The 20,810-nt window shown below is 39.1% G+C and overlaps 1 protein-coding gene across 1 annotated transcript; it reads right to left on the reverse strand.

The window, feature by feature from the left end:
- Positions 1–1,127: 1,127 nt before the first annotated feature.
- On the reverse strand, positions 1,128–19,061 carry LOC137921995 (uncharacterized). Its single transcript, XM_068764806.1, is given in 17 exon segments — positions 1,128–1,250; positions 1,759–1,936; positions 3,015–3,154; positions 4,198–4,300; positions 5,539–5,776; positions 6,607–6,748; positions 7,563–7,765; positions 9,076–9,243; positions 12,116–12,168; positions 12,756–12,890; positions 13,543–13,674; positions 14,194–14,319; positions 15,560–15,686; positions 16,141–16,273; positions 16,880–17,011; positions 17,735–17,903; positions 18,886–19,061. Coding segments are annotated over 17 exon segments (2,478 nt in total).
- Between the last annotated feature and the right edge of the window lie 1,749 nt (positions 19,062–20,810).

Below are 20,810 nucleotides of genomic sequence, written 5' to 3' on the forward strand. Positions count from 1 at the left end.
ATCGACACATATATTACAGGCATATCTATATACATATATGTTTGACTTTATGACTGCATTATCCAATGTATATATTGGTAATTTTTGAATAATGATTAAAAAATGTTGCTCCTCAAAATTTTAAACAAATGTTGCCCTATAAGTTCAATGTCACATTTGTTTTTAAGAAAATTATAACCTAAATTTAACTGTAACAGTATATAGTCTGTATATTATTGAAGGTTGGCAACACCGTCAATTTTCAAAATGCGCTTGTTGAAGTCAACGTGACTTTGGCAGATAAATGGCCGTATAAAATGTGCAGAAATGTCATAATTTAAAAAAAAGATAACTAATTTCATTTCAACTTAAAACTACCTACAGATAAGGCGAAAAATTGTTTCACATTAATCCACTGATTAAGTTGTAATTATACATTTAGTTGTAAGTCGTGTAAATAACTTAAGCGTAAAGTAACATAAGGCATTTGTTTCATTTTCACCAGCAAATGTTTTTTTTATCGATGAAGAAAATAAAGGAGTATCAAATCCATGTGTATTTATTTAAAAAAAGAATTTTAACATTGAGATCCAAAATATGTTATCTGTGGAAATTGCTACAGCGTGCGTCCGCCATTTTGATGACGACAAATGTCATGACCTGGTACAGTCATAGAGAAAATATAAAATTTTATTATTTTAATTAGTTTTACAATAACAATTGAAATTAGTTTTTGATTTTTGATGACGTCACTTAAATATTAAATCTACATGCTTACAGTACAGAAACAAGTTGCGAGGTTAATATAAACAATTTTTATAGAACCATGCAAGATATAATAATGTATAATTTTATATTTTGCCTACTTACCATAATAGATGGTTTAAACGAAATCGTCAATGGCCTGTATTGAAAATTTTTATGGCGTCACCGTCAGATTGGGTTCCTCTGGATTTTTTTTCTATATACACATGTGACCAAAAAAACTAATAAATTCATATAAATAGTTCGAAAAGTTTTATCACCGGAATTGATTTTTAAATGTAACTTTTCTCCATGAATTTCCATCCAGTGAAGTCTGGATGTAAAGTGGGTTTGTTTAGTGATGTTCACCAGTTCGCTGTCATTGGACAGTGGATGGGTGGGCGCTAGTCAACCACTCTGATGAGTCTTAGCTTCCCATCTTCCAGGAGCACCACGCCGGAGTCGTTGTTACCGCCGCAATAATGAGACGACGAGAAAACTGATATCAGTTTGCCGCCCAAGTGACACTGTACACATAGAAAGTAATTAAAATATCGGTGGATTTGGTGAGGTGAGATGGAAAGTCTTCAGTATATAAGATGCCCTGATCTCAAGTAGACCAAGACATCAGAGCGTACAGACAAGGTTTACGGGGTGTGTATTTATAAAAGGATACGTCAGTTGACGTCAAAAGGCAAAAACTTACTCGTTCTGGTGAGGAGTAACTGCGTGGAATTGTTCTTCAATTTTTTTCCAAAACAACAGGCCAATAGATACTAGTGTACCTCTCTACTGTTACTGTTTTTCGGACTATTTGAAAAATTCCTAACATCTGTGTCACCAACTCATGGTGAAGGGTTTCCTTGGTTTTGCCATATATGATGGTCTTAGTTTGCAAATGCAAAGTAATGCGTTATTGACACAACCATAAGGATCGGCTCATCATCATCATCTTGATAGTGATCAGAAATGACGACCTCTCGTAAAACATGAAAAGACGGTATTTATTCTGGACAGGCGAGGGTCAATAGTTACCATGAAGCCGTTCTGATGCAGTTCATGCGCCCGCACGACGTGCGTAAGCCCGTTGGCCAGCAGGAACCGGTCAAGCGCTCGCTGGTCGAACACGTGGCCGGTGCCTCGACGAGTGTTTACAGCGAAGCCCTCGTTTGCTGACAGCTCCATCGCCAATGAAGCTGTTATCTTGTTTGGCCTGGCGAAACATCATATTACAGATGTCCACTGCAAGGCATAGGTTCCCATATTGGGGAGCCTACACACGCCGCGTTCATCAGCTCGTAGTCACCATTCGTGAACCTTTTGGCCCCAACGCCTGTTGGTTTAACGACCGATATGCCCCCCCCCCCCCGTCCCCAATACCACTTCAAACAAGTACGTCGGTGAACTTAGCTTTTCTGCGAATCCCCCCAAATCTGACCCTCTAGATGACCTGGCGTAGAGATGCTTAAGTCATCATCGGCAGTCAAAATTCTTCTGGTATATTAATTGAAAGCTTCAAGAGTCGACGAAGTGGGAAGACAACAAGACGAAGAGGTAGAGAGGTGTTTGATGATCATTCATGAGAAGTAGAGACTGTGCTTCAGATGTATGAGAGAAAGATAAATTTGCTAAACCCTTTTTCTAGATGTTTTAGAATTAGTTGTGGGCTATTCTCAAACCTGGACTGACAGAGAGGTTTTAAACCCTCATAGCATCATCAATGAAGCCACAGGATGACAACTGTTACACATAGGCCTACTTCATAGATTTCCAACAAAACCGGCTGGAAGCGTCCTGCATACAACATTATGGTCACGTCAATTTGATTCTAGTTTCAAGTTCGGCTTTTTTATTTATCTTTTCAAGCCGTACACATGACTATAAATAATCCAAAATGTATATTAATTAAAGGAAATAAACTGGTGAGATGTTTTAAAAAGAAATAAATTATTAAAGTTAGCCAACACAGCGCCATCTATCGGCACGTCCGAAATTGCAACGATTCGAGCGCCATCTTGTATCAAATATTTGAAACGCTATAGATATATATATATTTGCACATATTAACTCTTATGTTCTGTTTTAAATTTAACGTAATGGGAAAAGTCTAAAGCAAAAGTCCGAGAGGTTGTAGTCTATCAATTGGTCGGACCAAATCCGTTTAATACCAAACTTCATACTGCGGTTTATGACGCCAAAGATAGGAACTACAGAATATTGATGACGAGGGTATCTTATGTCTGTTGTTCTAAGGATAGCGTTTCTAACTTAATTTTAAATATATAACTCACTTGACGGGATCGTTCCAGAGGAGCTCCCATGCCATGTGGCTCTGCGTGGCGGGACGTGGCAGAGGTACGGGCACGCGAGCTATGCCGGACACGCGCGGGCAAACCCACGGCGGGGGGATGCCCCCGTGGCAACAGAACACCTGCACACAAATGACATTACGTTTCATCATATCAACCATAGAATGTTCAATGCCTGGACACAGACCTCTTCCATAGATTTCACAACTTTCATCATTAATGTTCTGTTACTCCGCAAAAACATTCAGATTTATTTTAAAAAATGGCCATAAACACGGTGTTAATATAAGGAATAAAAAAAGATGTAAACTCCTGCTTTTGTTTCGAAAATTAAATAAGTAAATTATGGCACAAGGTATATGTATGTACAATAAAATTTCAGAATCGATTTCAGATCTGTCACTGGAGTGATATAAAATCGATATTAAAAACACATTGAAAAAAATATATTATTCTTTCCAAGAATACCATACTTATGTTATTACCTGCAATTAAATGTTGTCAATGCTAATAGGAAGCTAATTATTGTCGCGCACTCTTTTTAAAACTACATTTGTAAAGAGCAACTGTTGAGTTTCTCGCTGGCTCTTAGCAGAACTGCCTTTCGAGCTGGTAGTAGCTTCCTTTAGGTCTAATAATACCGACATGTTATGTTGATTGACGATTCGAAAGAGCTCGTGAATTTTTTGTTTTTATTTTTCGAACTGTCATAAATTACTGGCCAGTCGCAGTTGAATAAATAAATAAAGCATATTTCTGAACGATTACATTATTTGTTATTTTTATTTCTTATCATCATCATTATTTCGGCTGTAAGACGAATACAGCAGGTATTATGTATCTCTCATACAAAATAATCATCTTGACAGACAACTGACTCCGAACAACTACTGCTGTGCATCAGAACGGTAACTTATTTAGTCATGTAACTATTACAAATACAATTATTCCGTCTGGAACAGTCATGTTCTACTTCCATCAATAGTGTTTTATTCAAATCAGGATGTAGATCTATCCTTACACCTAAGGCTCTACTTCTAAACATCTCTATGCATCCTTAAATTTCTCTAGGTTCAAAAATAATGAGGAATATATGTGTGTGTACACGTGGGATCCTGTAAACACGTATGTATAAGTGTTTGAATGAGTATGTGTGTGCAAAAACCTTGTCATCGACGACGGCGGCCAGTGGTAGCACGTCGAACACGTTGTTTATGGTGTTCCATATCTTGATGCCGTCAGCTTCGCCAAATTTTGTTGTGCACTCGCTGTGAAATTTAGTTCAAAATTTAAGATAATAATTATAATAAGTGCCTTGCGAGTGCCTTATGTACCTTACGAGAGTCTTGTGTACCTTATAAGAGCCTTGTGTACCTCACATGCACAAAGTGTGAATTATGTAAAGGGCCATTTAAAAAAATACTTGATTCATCACCATCACTTCTATCCCTAAGACGTCTATTGTTGGATATACGCCTCGCCAAGACATTTTCTTGGACCAGTTGCAAGCGCCATCTAGCGTCTTCCGATGACTTGCTAACGCAATGGTATTGTGGTACGCAGAGAACACCGCTGCAAATCTGCTAGAAACTTATTTATTAGCTGTCTACATAATTAATGCATAAAGTGTGAATTATAGTCCAAGAACTCGCGACGCCCAGACCTTCATTATAATATATAAGCTGAAAATTCTTCTATATATGTCCCCTATACAGCTATAAGCAAACCCAGCCTATACAACCTGGGTCACGGTGGCTTTGGCAGGTAACAGGTAGTGAAGGTAAGTAAAATTGTGTTTCAAATTTGTGATAGTATAAAACTTAGTTTTCATATATTTTAACTTACAATTATATAAGAAACCGCCTCGTCTATTGGCGGACACTTAGGACGGTAACAACCCCTTTCCAGACACCCTCACAGTCTAGTTATTTATAAATCTACTTTCGTCATAGTATAAAATCTGACTATTATATATGTTATTCAGAATACTATACGAATAATGTTTCCACAATCCCCAGTCACTTTCGATGGTTCCCCTATCTTCCCAGACACATTTAAATCTACTCCAGGCGTGCGCGCAATGAATATGTATGTACGTTGGTGCGAGTGGAATAGCATGATCGGTCATCATCGACTGCCGTTTTTTTTATTTATCCAGTATAAATCAATACGTAAAGTAGTTTCTGGAAATTGGTTCTAGAATAATCTCTTTATTATATACAGTAAGATTTAGCTATGAGCGACATCTATAACAAACTTTGAGATGCGACGGTATTCTTTCAATTTATTGTAAGTAATTGAGGAACTCTCGCCCCAGCGGACGTCAAGATTTTTGATAAGTCCGCGACTCGGAACACTGTTATTTTATTCCGGCGGATGTATAGTAACATAATAGGCTCTAGTTCTACTTCACACAGGCTGTATTTATAAAAGGTGATCTCCTTCTAATTCCTTAATGAAGGTTATTAACAACTATCGTATTGGTATAAGTGTATTATGATCATACGTGTAGAAAGTGAACATGGTCTGAATATCCCTGGTCTCGTGGTTGCCGCGCACGAGGTGCAGCGCACGTGGTCGCTGCAGCTTAGCAGCCAGTAGATAAGCAAGGAGTTCCACGCCCCACGCGCCGCGATCCACGAAGTCCCCCAGGAACAGCAGTCCAGCCGGCAGAAGTGCAGCTCCTGATGGCCACAGGCATGCCTCCATCGCTAGTAACGCCCCCAAGTTACCATGCAAGTCGCCTGTTTAAAAGATCCTTCTTTTAAAATAAAATTAATGATGTATTTCTAATCAATTTATTATTCTATTTAAATGCGACTGCCAAGCTATATGGTGATCTGAATTTTTAAAACGCTTTTTTTACTCAATACGTTATTTATTATTTCTGAAACCTTTGATTGTTAGAAAAGAATGTACTATAAATTAATTTGCAGCAAATGAGTTATATATTCATCCATTTAAACCTACACTTATAAATAATCATCCTGTATATTCCCGTAAATCTGAGAATTCATATCCAAGAGCTCGTTATAAATAAATCTATGATACCTTGTACTATATCGGCTTATTAAATGTCGATATATTTCTTCATTTTCACGTCCAACTAACTATCTTCAGTTCTCTTACCTCTATAGTAAGAGACATAGCTCTGTAGTAGAGACGAGATTCTGTGTTTGGCACCAATCGGTGTAATATGGCTCCTGAAGATGGCCCGTGGAGGGTTGAAACACGTGTTGAGTGGTTTGGCAGTGGCGGTTGTGTGATTCGCATTATTTGCCGCATACGCATATATCAGCGGGCTGGCGGGCGGTGCATTTTATTGCACGACTACCACTGCATGTGCGGAAGTGGCTAAATATTGGTCCTTTTCTTACTTAGGATGGACTTCCGCGAGGTAACAAGATTCCATTAAATACTTAGCTCTATAGATAAAAATGAAAAATAACCAGAGCCTTATATGAGCTTCTAGAAGTTTTATGGAAGATGTTTTTATCTTCTATCCGTCTCTAGTCCATGGTTGTCTTGGCAATTTACAATAGTAACAAGGGGGTACTCTGTGAATGAGCCTTACCGATAGCATAGACCGGTGAATTAAGACGGAGAAGTCGTGGCTCGGCAGCGCAGATCGGTCTCACGGCCTCCGACAGTTTCACCACCGCGGCGCCCAAGGCGTGGAGCTCCGACGGCTGAGCCCAAGTATACGCGGGCTTCACCTGAAACCAGTGCATCCATGGCCAGAATTGAGGTGAACATTTAACAGGAGTAAACCGATATCGCCACGAAGGGACAAATTATCAGTCACAGAATATAGTGAACTATTATATGTTATAACAGAAGAAATAAATTTGGAAGTAACTTGGTTCAAATTAAATTAGTCCAGAATGACATTTTTCGATTTAATATCAAGCTATGAGCTTATTCCACGCAATTCACACATAATATATACTCCTTGGTGTTGACTCAGGAAGGATTTCAAAATTTCTAATGATGTTTTGTTTCTGTTGAAGTTACTGCTATTAGCCCGAAGGCTTTTACAGTTTCGTCCGAACTGAATTCACGGAACGGAAAGGAACCTCCGTAAAGTTTTCAAAAATAAATTTTACTAGACACTCGCATTTTGTTAGCACAATGTCGTTCGCACGTAGTATTTCCTACTTCCTACTCTACCCGTGTAAGGGTGTGAAATGTGATTGTTGTGTATACGGCTTGGAACGCTAGCATGGTCCACTTGGCAATCCAAGAAGGATCTGAATCCTTCCCCGGATCGCCCTCGCTGTTCCAGGTTAGGAGACGGGAGGATCCCGTAACCGGATCGTGTGCTGTGTAATGTTTGGTTCTGTTTTGATTATTTCACGGAAAGTCTGTTCCGTGGACTCTGTTCTGATGAAGCTGTTAAAGTCTCCAGAACTAACAAAAAAACTTCACTGAGACAATAGTAACCTTCAGCTCAGCTACACGAAGACACGGTACGGAATTTCCCCTCATTTTTTATTTTCCAAATATTAATATGCTGGTAAAAGTTCTAACCTCATTCCATTATCCTTCTCCTGTTATTCTTCTTCTCTCTTATAAAGCGTATTGGTTACGTACTAATGTCGGCGTGTCAATCGCCGAGGCGAAGTAATGCACAGCCGCGAGCGTCTCCATGGGGCTGGTGCCGGCCCCCAGCACCTCGAACGAAGTCCTGGACATCGACAGCATCTTTATTGTAGACAGACTCACCGCATCCTCTGCAACGATATACGCATAACCGACATCTGGTCTCCCATTCCTGATAAACTTTCATTTCATCGAAGTCCCAGAGAAGTAAGAAACGTTTGCGTAAAACAGCGTGGACCAACGTCACGTTTAAATACAAGATACGTTCATTTCTATACTTCCCCTATTTCTTTTCCAATCTCTTTCCGAAGTGATAGTAGTGTTATTTGCTAGACAGTAGCAACCGACCATGTCGAGGTTCGACCTCCTCAGGGGTCCTTCGATCGGAGTTCTAACTGACAATCCAAGCCGCGGTCCCCTCGTCGGTGGTCCTTGAGAATAGTCACTCTATGTTGCATCAAAGCATGCGAACTAAGAGCTCAACAGCCTCCCAATACTGTAAATTAGTTGTATGTAGTGGTCTGAGCCGAGGATCCTCTTTAGGTAGTTAAAAAAAATATATCCAATATATCAATTGTCATCATTTCAACCGTGAGGAAACACTCACTGGACATAAGCATGATTTCCAGTAAGACCCTATATATATCACCTTATAATCCTATGACGCCTATTGTTTCCTCTTCATCTGCGTCTTCTCCAGACCTTCTCTATCGAATTATCTCCAGCATCTCTCTCTACCTGACGCTTTCTCAGGATAGCAGTTCTGCTTTTGTACTATTTTCAACCTTATAGTTTGACCACTTTTACCTATTTTACGTTGGAGAATATCTTTGCAAACTCGCTCATTAGGGAGCAAAGATGGGTTATTGAATTGCACCGACTAAAGTCCTAACGTTTTTCTTTATCCTGGCTATGGAAATGGTTTCAGACCACAAAGTAGAAGTTAAATGACCCCTAAGTAAGAAAAGGACCAATATTTAAATGCAAACACAGAGCTCTGTGTTTGGCACTAATCGGTGTAACATTGCTCCTGAAGATGCCCCGTGGAGGGGTGAAACACGTGTTTAGTGATTTAGCAGTGGCAGTTGTGTGATTCGAATTGTCCGCATACCCATTTATCAGCAGGCTGGCGGGCGGTGCACTTTGTTGCACGACTTCTACTGCATGTGCAGAAGTGGCTAAATATTGGTCCTTTTCTTACTTAGGATGAAATTCTGCAAGGTAATGCCTGATTCCATTAAATATTTAAATGACCCCATTCTACGAAGGGAAGGGCACCAGAACTTTACACTTACAGCAACTTTACTTCGCTGTCTAATACAATTGTTACGGATTTTATATTGGGTTAAATAGTTATACCATTACCTCTTCTTTGATCCACCTCATTGCGACCTAACATTTCAGCACGGAATCAGGAAAATGTATCAAAACAGTTCCATACCCTCGTAGCAATCAAGGCGAAGGATGTCAGGGGCTGCGCCACGCTGAAGGCGAATCACACACGCGGCTAGGGCGTAATCTCCGCGCTCACGAACGGAGTACCGACCCTCCGCGGACTGCGGCTTCGCCCTTGACACTCGCTTTGACACTCCTGCTGCTTCACTAACCTCTAGTTTAAAAATGTAAACATGATGATTACCATTATGATTTCAGTTTAGAATGTTCACTATTGGGCATAGATCTCCTACACAGATTTCCAACAAGGTTGGCAGCGGCATTTTTTTTGTATTCTTATATAGGCAAAACGTTTGACCTCTGTTTGGCCTAATCTTAAGCAATGACCAGATCTACGATAGTACATGCTTGCGTAGAAACCTATTCACTTTTGTCTTGAAGAGTCCTAAGTTATAATTGTCTGGAAATAATGACGCCAGAAGGTTGTTCCATTCCTCACCTTTTCGCAGTATAAAAGTATTAGCAAAACGCTCAGTTCTGGTAAAAGGAATTTTGAGCGTGTACCGATGTCGTAAATCAGGCCTTTGTGGAAGAAAGGAGATAGAGGAATTATTTTGTGTAATTCCGTTGCACAATCTCCAAAATGCCACCCGTAGAATACCTGAAAACTGGCAACTTTTCCCCGATACTCCAAACCCTCAAGTTTGAACTTTGACTCTGCGTTTGGCACTAATCGGTGTAACATAACCCCTGAAGATGCCCGGTGGAGGGGTGAAACACGTGTTGAGTGATTTAACGGTGGCAGTTGTTAATTTGCATTGTTTGTCGCATGCGAATTTATCAGCGGTCTGGCGGGCGGTGCACTTTGTTGCACGACTATCACTGCATGTGCAGAAGTGGCTAAATATTGGTCCTTTTCTTACTTAGGATGGACTTCCGCAAAATAACGCCTGAATCCATTAAATATCTGAAGTCTCCCCTCAGCTTTTTAGGACCTCATCTATAAGGTTGTTTCCATCTTTAGGGTGGACATTCTAATTTGAACTTGTCGGAACATTGTCTCCACTACAGAATCTTAATAGCCCAGAGCTATGTTAACCGCTTCCACTTCTACTTGCTGGACTATGTGATTCGAGGTCTCCTCTATGACTCTCCCTCCTCGTCACATTTCCATTAGGACCTGTTAAAAGCAGGCTACAACCAACGTCTTTATACGACCTCGACAAAATCATCTTTAGCTGGACATATTTACAATTATTTATTATTCATACAACTAAACAATGATTTGTAAACCGTTAAAATCGTTACAAATTGACAATTAAAATTTATTAGGTAATAAATTAACATTGCCTTGTATTGTAATTAGATAATTAAACATACTAATGTTGGTTTATAGTTAATTATGCAGTTAAAACGGAACTGTGATTAAATTTAATGTAGCGTTCACGTTTTACTTTGCAGTCATTTTGCTGGTTTAGACTTTTTGAAGCTTTTTCGATATTAAACGCACTTCCTGTTTCCGTGTGCTGAAATTTATACGCTTACAGATCGTATTATTACAAAGCAAGAGTTACAGAACCCTCTAAACAATAAACACGGGACCCTAGGATCAAGAAGTGCCGTACTCACGCGTGATCTTAAAGTTATTTATAGATTTTTCTGTACGGTTCTCGTAAATTCTAACCGAGTACTATCTCGAACTTACTAGAATCTTCTCCGTAGTATAAATAAGTGCACTCTCCATGTAGACAGTTCAGTGTTGTTTTTGAGTTATAAGATTAAGATCTACGATCATTGATACAAAGTGACTATTTGGTAAGTTACTTGGACAATGATTTCTTTAGCGATTTGGATGATAAGTTTGGACTAATCGAAAGTAACTTTGTGTTAAAGTAGGGTGACCATCTGATTTGTGCATAAAGGACCTCCAGAGTACGTAACAGTATTCTAGCCACAAAGAAGACGCTTACACAAAGAGGAACTATACCTGTGTAGGTGTACAGTGTTGTGACTGTAGCGGTTAGGAGCGAAGCCAGCCAAGCCTGACCGCCCTTGCTTCAACGTGGGTTATTTTTTTATGGCCCCCGCTATTAAAGACCTCATGTACCCCTAATTAGTTGGAATCGGGGTCTTAGTTTACAAATAAGTTTTCCAGATTTTTCATCTTTATTTTTCACTCACTGTCATACTTCTCAATTTCTTTTATTCTTGCCTTATTTCCATCACATTATTTTTCATTTTGTTCTTTCATTCCTTCTTGCTTTCATCGCCTTCCTTCCATCATCTTATTATTCTTAGGTAGCTAGGTAACTTCAACGTGGGTTTGGCGGTCGCAGCCACCAGCGTCGAGGACATTTGTTTGCTGCGTGTTCGGTGCATCGTGCCATCGTGAAATATTATGGTGTATGTATACTATTTACTCTTTCTCTTTCTCTCTCTTTGACGCGCGGGTCGTTGAGAAACTTTTAATATGTATTAACGTAAATCACTTTTTCCTATTCTCACGCCATAATTTATGAACGACTATCGATTTAATTCTATCTCTACATCCTTTCTTAAGTTTCCCTAATATCTCATAGAAATTTCATAAGAAAATAAATTGTAAATTACGGAGAACCTAACGCCTTGAAACAATGAGTTTGACGGTTTGATCGTTTAACAGTTGGATGGCTCAGTAATTTCTATATTTTATATTAAAGTCATATATTTAAGTTATTTTTTTTTCTTGTAATGATACAGGCTAATAACTTCTGGTCGTACAAACTCTGCTTGAACGTCCTTTTTTTCAGTTAGACTCCAACTGTAAGGTATAGGCTACTTATAAAGTTCGCCACGGTGACAGGCCATGCGCTGTTCGCAACCTTAACTATTGATGGTTAATATTAACTTTTTATAAAAACAGATGTTGTATATCCGAACTGAAATAAAATTCTTTTGTTTTAAGTGGGCCGAAGGGTGATGGAAGGGTCACCCACGTCAAGTCTACCGTCTCGTGGTCCGTTGAGAACCTTTCAAACCCAACGACCATGGAACATCTAATTATTAACAAAGATAAAAAATTACTTGGTTGGCATTGTGCAACTTACCAGAGTATGCAACAGGTTTTCCTGTCGGTGTCATGTCCACGGATTCACGATCCCTGAACAGGTTTTTACTTTTTAATATTTGTACATGTGACAAATTGTATTAGCTTCAAAGACAAACTTCATATACGAAAGGCAAAACAGAATTTAAAATCGATGGAAATTACTGTGATATATAAATGAGACGTTATTAAAAATTAGAATTGTAAATAAATGCTTTTACTGAAATATCAAATAGGGGTTGTATAAGATAATATAAGATAATTAAAAAAAAATTGGCGAAGGATGGCGATGAAAAGAAGGTATATATAGGGCTCTCCCATATGCTTCCAATAAATTTGATTAGAAGCTACCTGAGTTTTCAACATCATCTAACGACCCTAACAAAGTAGTCTTGTTTCTTGAGACCGAAGCGGTCATCTGTTTTTCAGGCTATGTAGCTTTCCTACTGTCACTTCAATTTGCCCATTCTCTGGGATGTACCCGTTACTTTCGTTCCTCACCGAATCTCCTTATGCAAGCTAATAGAAAAATTCCGAACATGACCCTATCCATCTCCTCAAATGCTCCTTGATCGACTTGATCTCGTCAATGAGGACCTAAGCCTATGTTTTTAATATATGAATTTATGATTATCTCTCACTGCAGGTCTATGATGTAGCCAAGAATACTCCTCGGTGCTCGCAGCAATGAACTGGTTCCGCGTATTCTCAACTCCCGTACAGAGCGCAGGAAATCCGACTGCGACAGCTGTGCATTCGGCTGCAAGCCCAATTGCCTGCGATCAATGAAGACGATGATAAAATTATTATATTCAACATTATTAATCTATTTTATTTTTGTCACCCACTCTGCTTCGCAAGGTGTTATAATTGCGGAGAAGAAACAGGAGGAAACTCCACAATAACACAGTTTAAAATGGATTTATACGTATACACTTTATCAGGTATAGACTAAATGAAATCAAAATAATCAAGGATTCTTGTCATTTGAATATTCGTTTATTGAATAAAATGTTTTTTCTGTCAATTTAGTTTCAATATGCGCTTAAATTTTGTAAATGGTAATACAATAATATTTTGCGGAATTTCCTAAAAAATCTGATTACATTTATTACAAATGAATTAGAAACTTTTTGCTGTCGATACTTTGGTACAGCCAGTTTTTCACGGTGCCTTGCAATTGTATTACATTACTGTAATGCCTAGAAAACACCTGAATGTATCCTTGCGAAGTGGAGAGAACTTTTAGTAGGGCAGCCGTGATAATGTCGTGGTAGTCATGACGATAATGGTGTCTACACGGTTTTTATAACGAATAGGGTAAGATTGGGAGGAAATTGTAATCTCCTAGTGTTGACTAGCATGATCCCAGGAATAATAAGAGGAAAGGAGACGTTGGAGAGTGTGGTTTGAATTAAAAGTCTGTACTTGTAACAGAGGTCCACATCTCGCAGCACGCTTAGCGCATCCACCGCCAACTGCCTCGAGGATCTCGCCGCCGCCACCAGGTCCTTGAACTCCAGGTACTGGAGCTTCTGGTCGCGGTCGCAGTCATAGTACCTGACGGTCATGGGGTACACAATAATATTTTATGTATAGAGAACATTAGGTGTAGAGAGAATTTTTTAAATATAATGTCATGTTTCTTGCAGCCACACGGTAAGTAGCTTCGTTGTTGTTGTTGTCCTTGCTATCGTCGTCGTCGTCAATGTCGATGTGGTCGTCATCGCCGTCGTCGTAGTCTTCATCGCTATCGTCCTTGGCGTCGTCGTCGTTGTCGTTTTCGTCTTTGTCGTCGTTGTCGTCCTTGTCGTTATCGTGGTCGTGGTCGTTATTAATGTTCCTTTATTCTATGTTTTCGTGCCACCGAGACTGGCATTCAACCCTTAACGCGACAAATACGGGACAGCAGGTGAGTAGGAACCCTACGGTCTGGTCCACATTAGGGTCACTAGGTGCACGAGGTAAACTCTGTCTTTTCCCAAAAAGTCATTACGTAAATTATATAAAAAAAACCTTTTTGTTAAAAAAAAAACAACTGTTAATACAAAGAACTCTTTACGGTTGCTTAGCATATACCTGAAGATATACCGACAGCGCATCTCTGCTGGCAATCCACTGTGCTGTGTGGCAGGCTCTGATGCTGCACACCACAGGAGCAACTCCAGGAACGACAGCCCGCCGCGGTTGTTAACATCTGCTGACCTGCGTTTGCCAAACTCTTCTATCAATATGTCATCATATCAGCCTACAGGCGCCGAATGCAAGGCATCGTCACGATCCAGCGACATCCTCATGGGATGTTTAACTATGTCATCGTTCCACACAGTAGGGTGTCTACCCGTCAATCGAGAACCTGTCGGTCTCGCCGGCTGTTGGTTCCACTAGCGAGGTCACGAAAACTAATCGAAGCCAATTTGTTCAAAATGCCACTCTTATGATGCAAAAATGGACACGGAATGTAGGTTATTTTATATTTCAGTATCCTAGATAGAATATTAATAATATCCTAGAGTGAATTAACGGTGGCAGTTGTGTAATTCGCATTGTTTGCCGCGTGCGCATTTATCAGCAGGCTGGCCGGCGGTACACTTTGTTGCACGACTATCACTTCATGTGCGGAAGTGGCTAAATATTGGTCCTTTTCTTACTTAGGATGGACTTCCACAAGGTAACGCCTGATTCCATTAAATATCCTAGATACGACGGACCTCATGAGAAGGCTCAAGGTCACCCAGAGAGCAACGTAGAATGCTTTAAGGGATTAGATCTACAGAAGAACCAATATCACAGATATAAGTCAAAGAATTGCTCGTCTGACGTCTGGTAGGCAGTGGTGGCAGCGGGCGGTGCACATCTCTCGTGCAACCGATGGCTGTTGGGGCCGAAAGGTGGTAACCGGTACGTTTTTAATAATTAATATAATGTAACATATTTTCGAATTAGAAATGAGGAGATTCGCATAAGAACTAAGATCACCGACGTAGCTGGTAGACTTGCACGTCTGAAATGGCAATAGGCGAGGTTCATCGCTCGTTCAACCGATTCTCAAGCGGCGACCACAAGACGGTAGACGCTACGTGGGTAGGTTCCCCAATAGTGGACCGACGACATAGTTAAGATCGTGGGAAGTCGCTGGATGCGTGTAGCGTAGTGTCATCGTGTTGATCTTTGAGAGAGACCTATGCCTGCAGTGGGCGTCCATCGGCTGAAAAGAAGAAGATATCAACTCTTTTATGAGAAGGGGGCATGGTTTGGGTTGTATTAATCTGATTAGAAACTTATTTATCCAGTAACTTAACAATAGAGCAGGAAGTCCAATACTACACAGAAGACATGTCATTTCGAAAGGCCTTTGTCGTCTGAATAAGAGTATGTCGCCTTCAAGCGATCATGTATGTCATATTGAAATGGAACTTAACAGATCAATAAACCTGAAGGTTACCTGAAGAGGCCAGGGCAGCAGGCGCGCTGCCAGCCAACGTCCAGCATGAGCTGAGTGAAGACATTCATGCTCATGTACAGGGCGGGGAAGTTAAGTGTCATAAATTCACGGAATAGTCGGACCTGTTCTGAAATATCGTATAAAATATGTGTATAACTAAGAATATATGTATATATAACATAAATGTGTATATAAAACTAATTTATCTTCAAAAAGCATTTAATATTTTAAGTAAGAAAAGGACCAATATTTAGCCACATCCGCGCATGCAGTCGTGCAACAAAGGGCACCGCCCGCTAGCCCGCTGACAAATGCGCATGCGGCAAACAATGCGAATCACACAACCGCAACCGCCTAATTACTCAACACGTGTTTCACCCCTCCGCGGGGCATCTTCAGGAGTTATGTTACTTGTTGATACGCATTTATCAGCGGTCTGGCGGGTGGTGCACTTTATTGCACGACTTTTACGATAAAATTTTAAAGATTCAATTGTGACAGTTAGAAAATCATAATCACTTTATCTATAGTGTGTGATATGATTCTTAAAAAATAATGTAAAAAGATGAATGTAAATTAACCATCTTTCGTGTAATTAGCGGCAGCTAGCAGCTGACATTGTGGCGATGTATTCGCTGCAGCGCCACCAGCGACCTCTGTGCTGATAATCACGCTCTCTTCTCCCACTTCTATCAGCTGCCCCTTCTCCATGTCCTGCGGCAGTTTGACATGAACACGTTGTTACCTTTAATTACGTTATTTTTCTAGCCGAATATCTATGGAGTTTCTTGTCAGGTTGTTTTCGACAGAATCAACATTCTGAATCTGGCAGTCTATGTATAAATTCATATTTACATACGTATTTAGCGAGGCTTATTCGAAAGTACGAAGAGATATATATATATAAATGGCATTTTTATTAAATTAACGTTGTCTGAATAATCCTTAACCTTAATTTTGATGAATTTAAATGATTGTTATTTTGTAATCTATGTAGTGTGTAGTGAATGACATGTTAATTTTAGGTATTTTTAATTTCCTCGGTTAATATTATACATACGTACATATTTTTTGGGTTAAAAATTAAGGTGACCTTTAGTGACTTCTGTAACAAAGATTTTGTAAGAAAAAAAAGTCGCATACACACACAAACATACACCCACACGTACACATATAAGGATACCATTATAATCCGTGTTTAGATGCTGTATTATAATTTGCATACCATTGTTACTTGCTTTTATTATAGCAAAAAACTTCTTATCTTATATATGTATATATTTAAAGACTGAACAAATATCTAATCTTACTCACCGCCACTTCACCATCCTTGATGGTATCACTTACGAGCATTTTAGCCAACACCATCAGCTCTGGGCTGCGAAGAACGCAATGCGCTTGCAGTCTCTCCAGCTCCGCTTCGGGAATCCATTGAATACGTAACCTTACGCTCTGCGGAACATGAAATACGTTTTTTTTTATACATAATAAGCTACAGCTCAGGATACAAGCTGGCGAATAACCTCAACCGGTGCTCTGCAACCGGTGTTCCGTGGCCCCCTGGTGTGCCGTGGCGCCCTGATGTGCCCTGGTGCCCTAGTGTGCCCTGGCGCCCTGGTGTGCCCTGGCGCCCTGGTGTGCTCTGACCCACTGGTGTACCCTGACGCACTGGTGTGCCGTGACATGTCACTTGACATGTTCACTCGTATCTCGAATTTAGCTTTCGGTGGGCCGCGAAATTCTAGCTAAGGTTTTAGTGTTTCGTAGATGAGAAAAGGTTGCGGAGCTCTGACCTAAACCACTTTTATCGATAGCCACGTTCGGGGGCTCTTTTTGAACAGACGCTCTTTTATGCCTAAATGCCATTTGAATATTCTACAGGTTTGAGGGGGCGCCACAGGGGGCGCGCCTACATTAAGATCTCTTTTAAGTTAGCCAAGCGCGAGGCCTCCCTTGGAAGCCTTGACTCGTACCACTGTGTACTACTATTTTATCGTAAAGGAAGGTCGATGGAGGTCCATGGAGTGACTACGATCAAACAATGTCCCCCGTCTACTGTTACTTCAGATGAGCAATCCTTCGAGCTACATCGGAGACCTTGGTTCTTCTGCAGATCCTCACATTCTTAATTCAAAATAAAATATAAAAGTCATTAAAAATATTTGAACTACGAACGGGTTTAATTTTCATTCGTTTCTTGGCGTCAGCTCTGATGGTGAACTTGAAGATGGCGTGGTAAACGCAGGGCGTGGAGTGGTCGGGCAACCAGACCTTGCACACGCGCAGCGGTGACCACTGCGAGCTGCTCTCCAGTCCGAACAGCTGGTAAACGAGAAACATCGCTCTAATGTATCTAATAGATTCAGGCGTTACTTTGCGGAAGTCCATCCTTAGTAAGAAAAGGACTAATATATATCTATTTCCGCTATGCAGCAGTAGTCGTACAATGAAGTTCACCGCATAGCACTAATCGGTGTAACATTACTCCTTAGGATGCCCCGTGGAGAGGTGAAACACGTATTGAGTGTATTAACGGTGGTAGTTGTGTAATTCGCATTGTTTGCCGCATGCGCATTTATCAGCGGGCTGTGCACTTCATTGCACGATTACTGCTACATAGCGGGAGTAGCTATATATTAGTCCTTTTCTTACATCGCTCTAATGGTTCAGCCAGTACCAACTTTATAATACACTAAATCTCTGATAGATTCCCACTGCAAGCCATAGGTCTCCCCCAAAGATCGCCATGATGACCGATCTTGCACTGCCCACATTCAACCACTTCCCTGAACCTGAGAAGGCGTGTTCTCTAACTGAAATAAAACCTTTTTGTGTGAAAAAGGCTAAAGGACTGTTCCATACAAAATCCCTGTATTTAAGCTACAAGACTAAAAAAAAAACGTTAAAAGAGGTTCTCTATCCTAAATTGTAAAAAAAAAAATGTCGAGTGAAGTCGTCCGTATGACTGTTCCTACGGAACGCCATTACGGATCCTTATATTTTTTTTAAAGGTTAAAGCTATTTACAGTCGCGTGGCGCTTATGTTGTAGTCCTGATACACTTAAGTCGTTTTTCAAAGTCCGTCGTCTATAAATAAAAGGATTATTTTCGCGTCGGCCGGGACTCATGGGTTAAACAGCTGATAAAATATGCAGGTTCAAGTGGCAGCTATGTTTACACCTTACCTAAACTTTGCTTATACGACTCAAGAGTAACAGAAGGAAACGACTAAAAAGCTTTTGAAGGGGCTGTAGACACGAAATTCGTTTTTACATTCAATTGTACAAGTTACAAGTTTTACTCCTTAATATTATAACTTTTATAACGAATATACCTCATAAAGCATGTTATGAGCGGACATTTTCCAAGAAATTTTCTCAGATTTGGTTGAAGGTATCCAGTATTCGCCGCTGGTCTCCTTCAGCAGCAGGAAAGATTTGTCTGATGTGCAGTAGATCATCAAAGAAACCACATCCTGAAGCTCACTGTATTGCTTAAACATGATCGCTAAAAATTTCACAATTTAAACCAAACGTCTAAAAACTAAAAACTTTAAGTATTGACACCTTTTAAAGACAATTAAAGACTTTTTGACATTTCTACAGATATATATCAAATTTTTACATCAAAAGCAATATTTTTTTTAAAAAAAGCAACAGTTAACAGTATTTTTAAAGATTTGCTAGTGTCCTTTTAACCATTCGGACATTATATTACAAGAAGTCATCTATTACTATCCTTGCATTCCATGTGTTTTTTGTTGACTAAAAATTGTATTAATTAATTTTTTACTTATTTTTTATTTATGAAAATACATGATTGTATAAAAAATTACTTGAAAAGATTTTTTACTCTGTGTTTGGTTAATTTATCGCTTAGCTTAGAAGCTTTGCGTTGGGCTTAAGATATAACAACAACAAAATATGTATGAAGGTACAAAATCAGTATAAATTTCGTCGGCTCAGTATTATGTCACTAATTTGGGTAAATTGCATCAAATTCCGAGCGTTTGTAAAGTATTGATCTAAACGTCCGCATGTATTTCGCTGCCTAGATATATGTAACAAGTGACGTAGAGATCACGCCACCTTTTCAGAGCACTTGCTCTTTCCTGATTGGTCGACTTCCCCACCCCTAAGCGAAAGTGGGAAACGTTCAACTCGTCTACGGTTGCTCTCAGGGAACCGTTTTAATATCGATATATAATCGAATGTAAAATATTAAAATATTTTAGAACATAATAAGGGCATTTTTTTAAACCAATAACTAATTACTTTAATGATATCTATTGTAAACTTTATATTAAAATATAAATCACTATTTAAATATGCGTGGAACCTAACTTGAGCTTAAAATCGATTAGTAGTAAATTTGACAGTGATGAGAAACCGGTGTCAACACTAGATACGCAGTTTGTTCGAATTTGCAGTTTGCAGACGTTTACTTACTGCCTGTGTTTACTTCCAATTTATTTCGAAAATCAGTGATAATTTATAAGTGTAATATATCTAATCAACACAGACAGCGAACGGGATAAAGGTACGTAAAGTCTATTTAAAATTCATGTGGGCTAGGCAGATCATATTTTTTTATGGATGCTTCTAACCTATTACGATTATTATTAGAGTTTAAACAAATGCTTATGTTTATAATATTTTATTTATCTCTGTTAAATTTTCTTAATAGTTATAGAAATATTTTAATTGAACTATGTGCGTAATAAATCTTATTACAAGTAAAAATTACCATTTACGAGAGCCGCATGTATTCTTTATGAACTAAACGTTATTTGATAACGTACCAATTATTTATAGCATTATTATTAGTTATTTTATTATCGTGTTAAGGTTCATTGTCTTTAAGTCAACGTAATAACGTTTTTGTTATCAATTTTAAATGTAATATAAATCATTGGTTTAATATATCGATACAAGTGTAAAAAAAATACTCATTACGATATTTACAATTGTTTTATAAACAGCTAAATAAACTTATGCTAGTTGACCTTTCTCTGATTTTTGCACGCACCTTTTTCTGTTTGTATTTATCACAACAATTGTTAATTGTATATAACACAGTTGGCAAGCAGAGTTTTTGGTGAAAAAATAAACCAAATATGTATATACTTTTTAGTTTTTTTTTTTTTATTAAAAATGAGTTACAGGCCAGTCATATACAGACTGTAATTAATATTTATGTATAAGTTAATGTAAATATTTATTTTGCAGTTATTATGACTTTACATGTAGGT

The sequence above is a fragment of the Battus philenor genome, unplaced genomic scaffold (assembly GCF_028537555.1).
Source record: "Battus philenor isolate CCGP_79_NKW_IND1 unplaced genomic scaffold, ilBatPhil1.0.hap1 SCAF_2, whole genome shotgun sequence".
Classification (NCBI taxonomy): Eukaryota; Metazoa; Arthropoda; class Insecta; order Lepidoptera; family Papilionidae; genus Battus; species Battus philenor.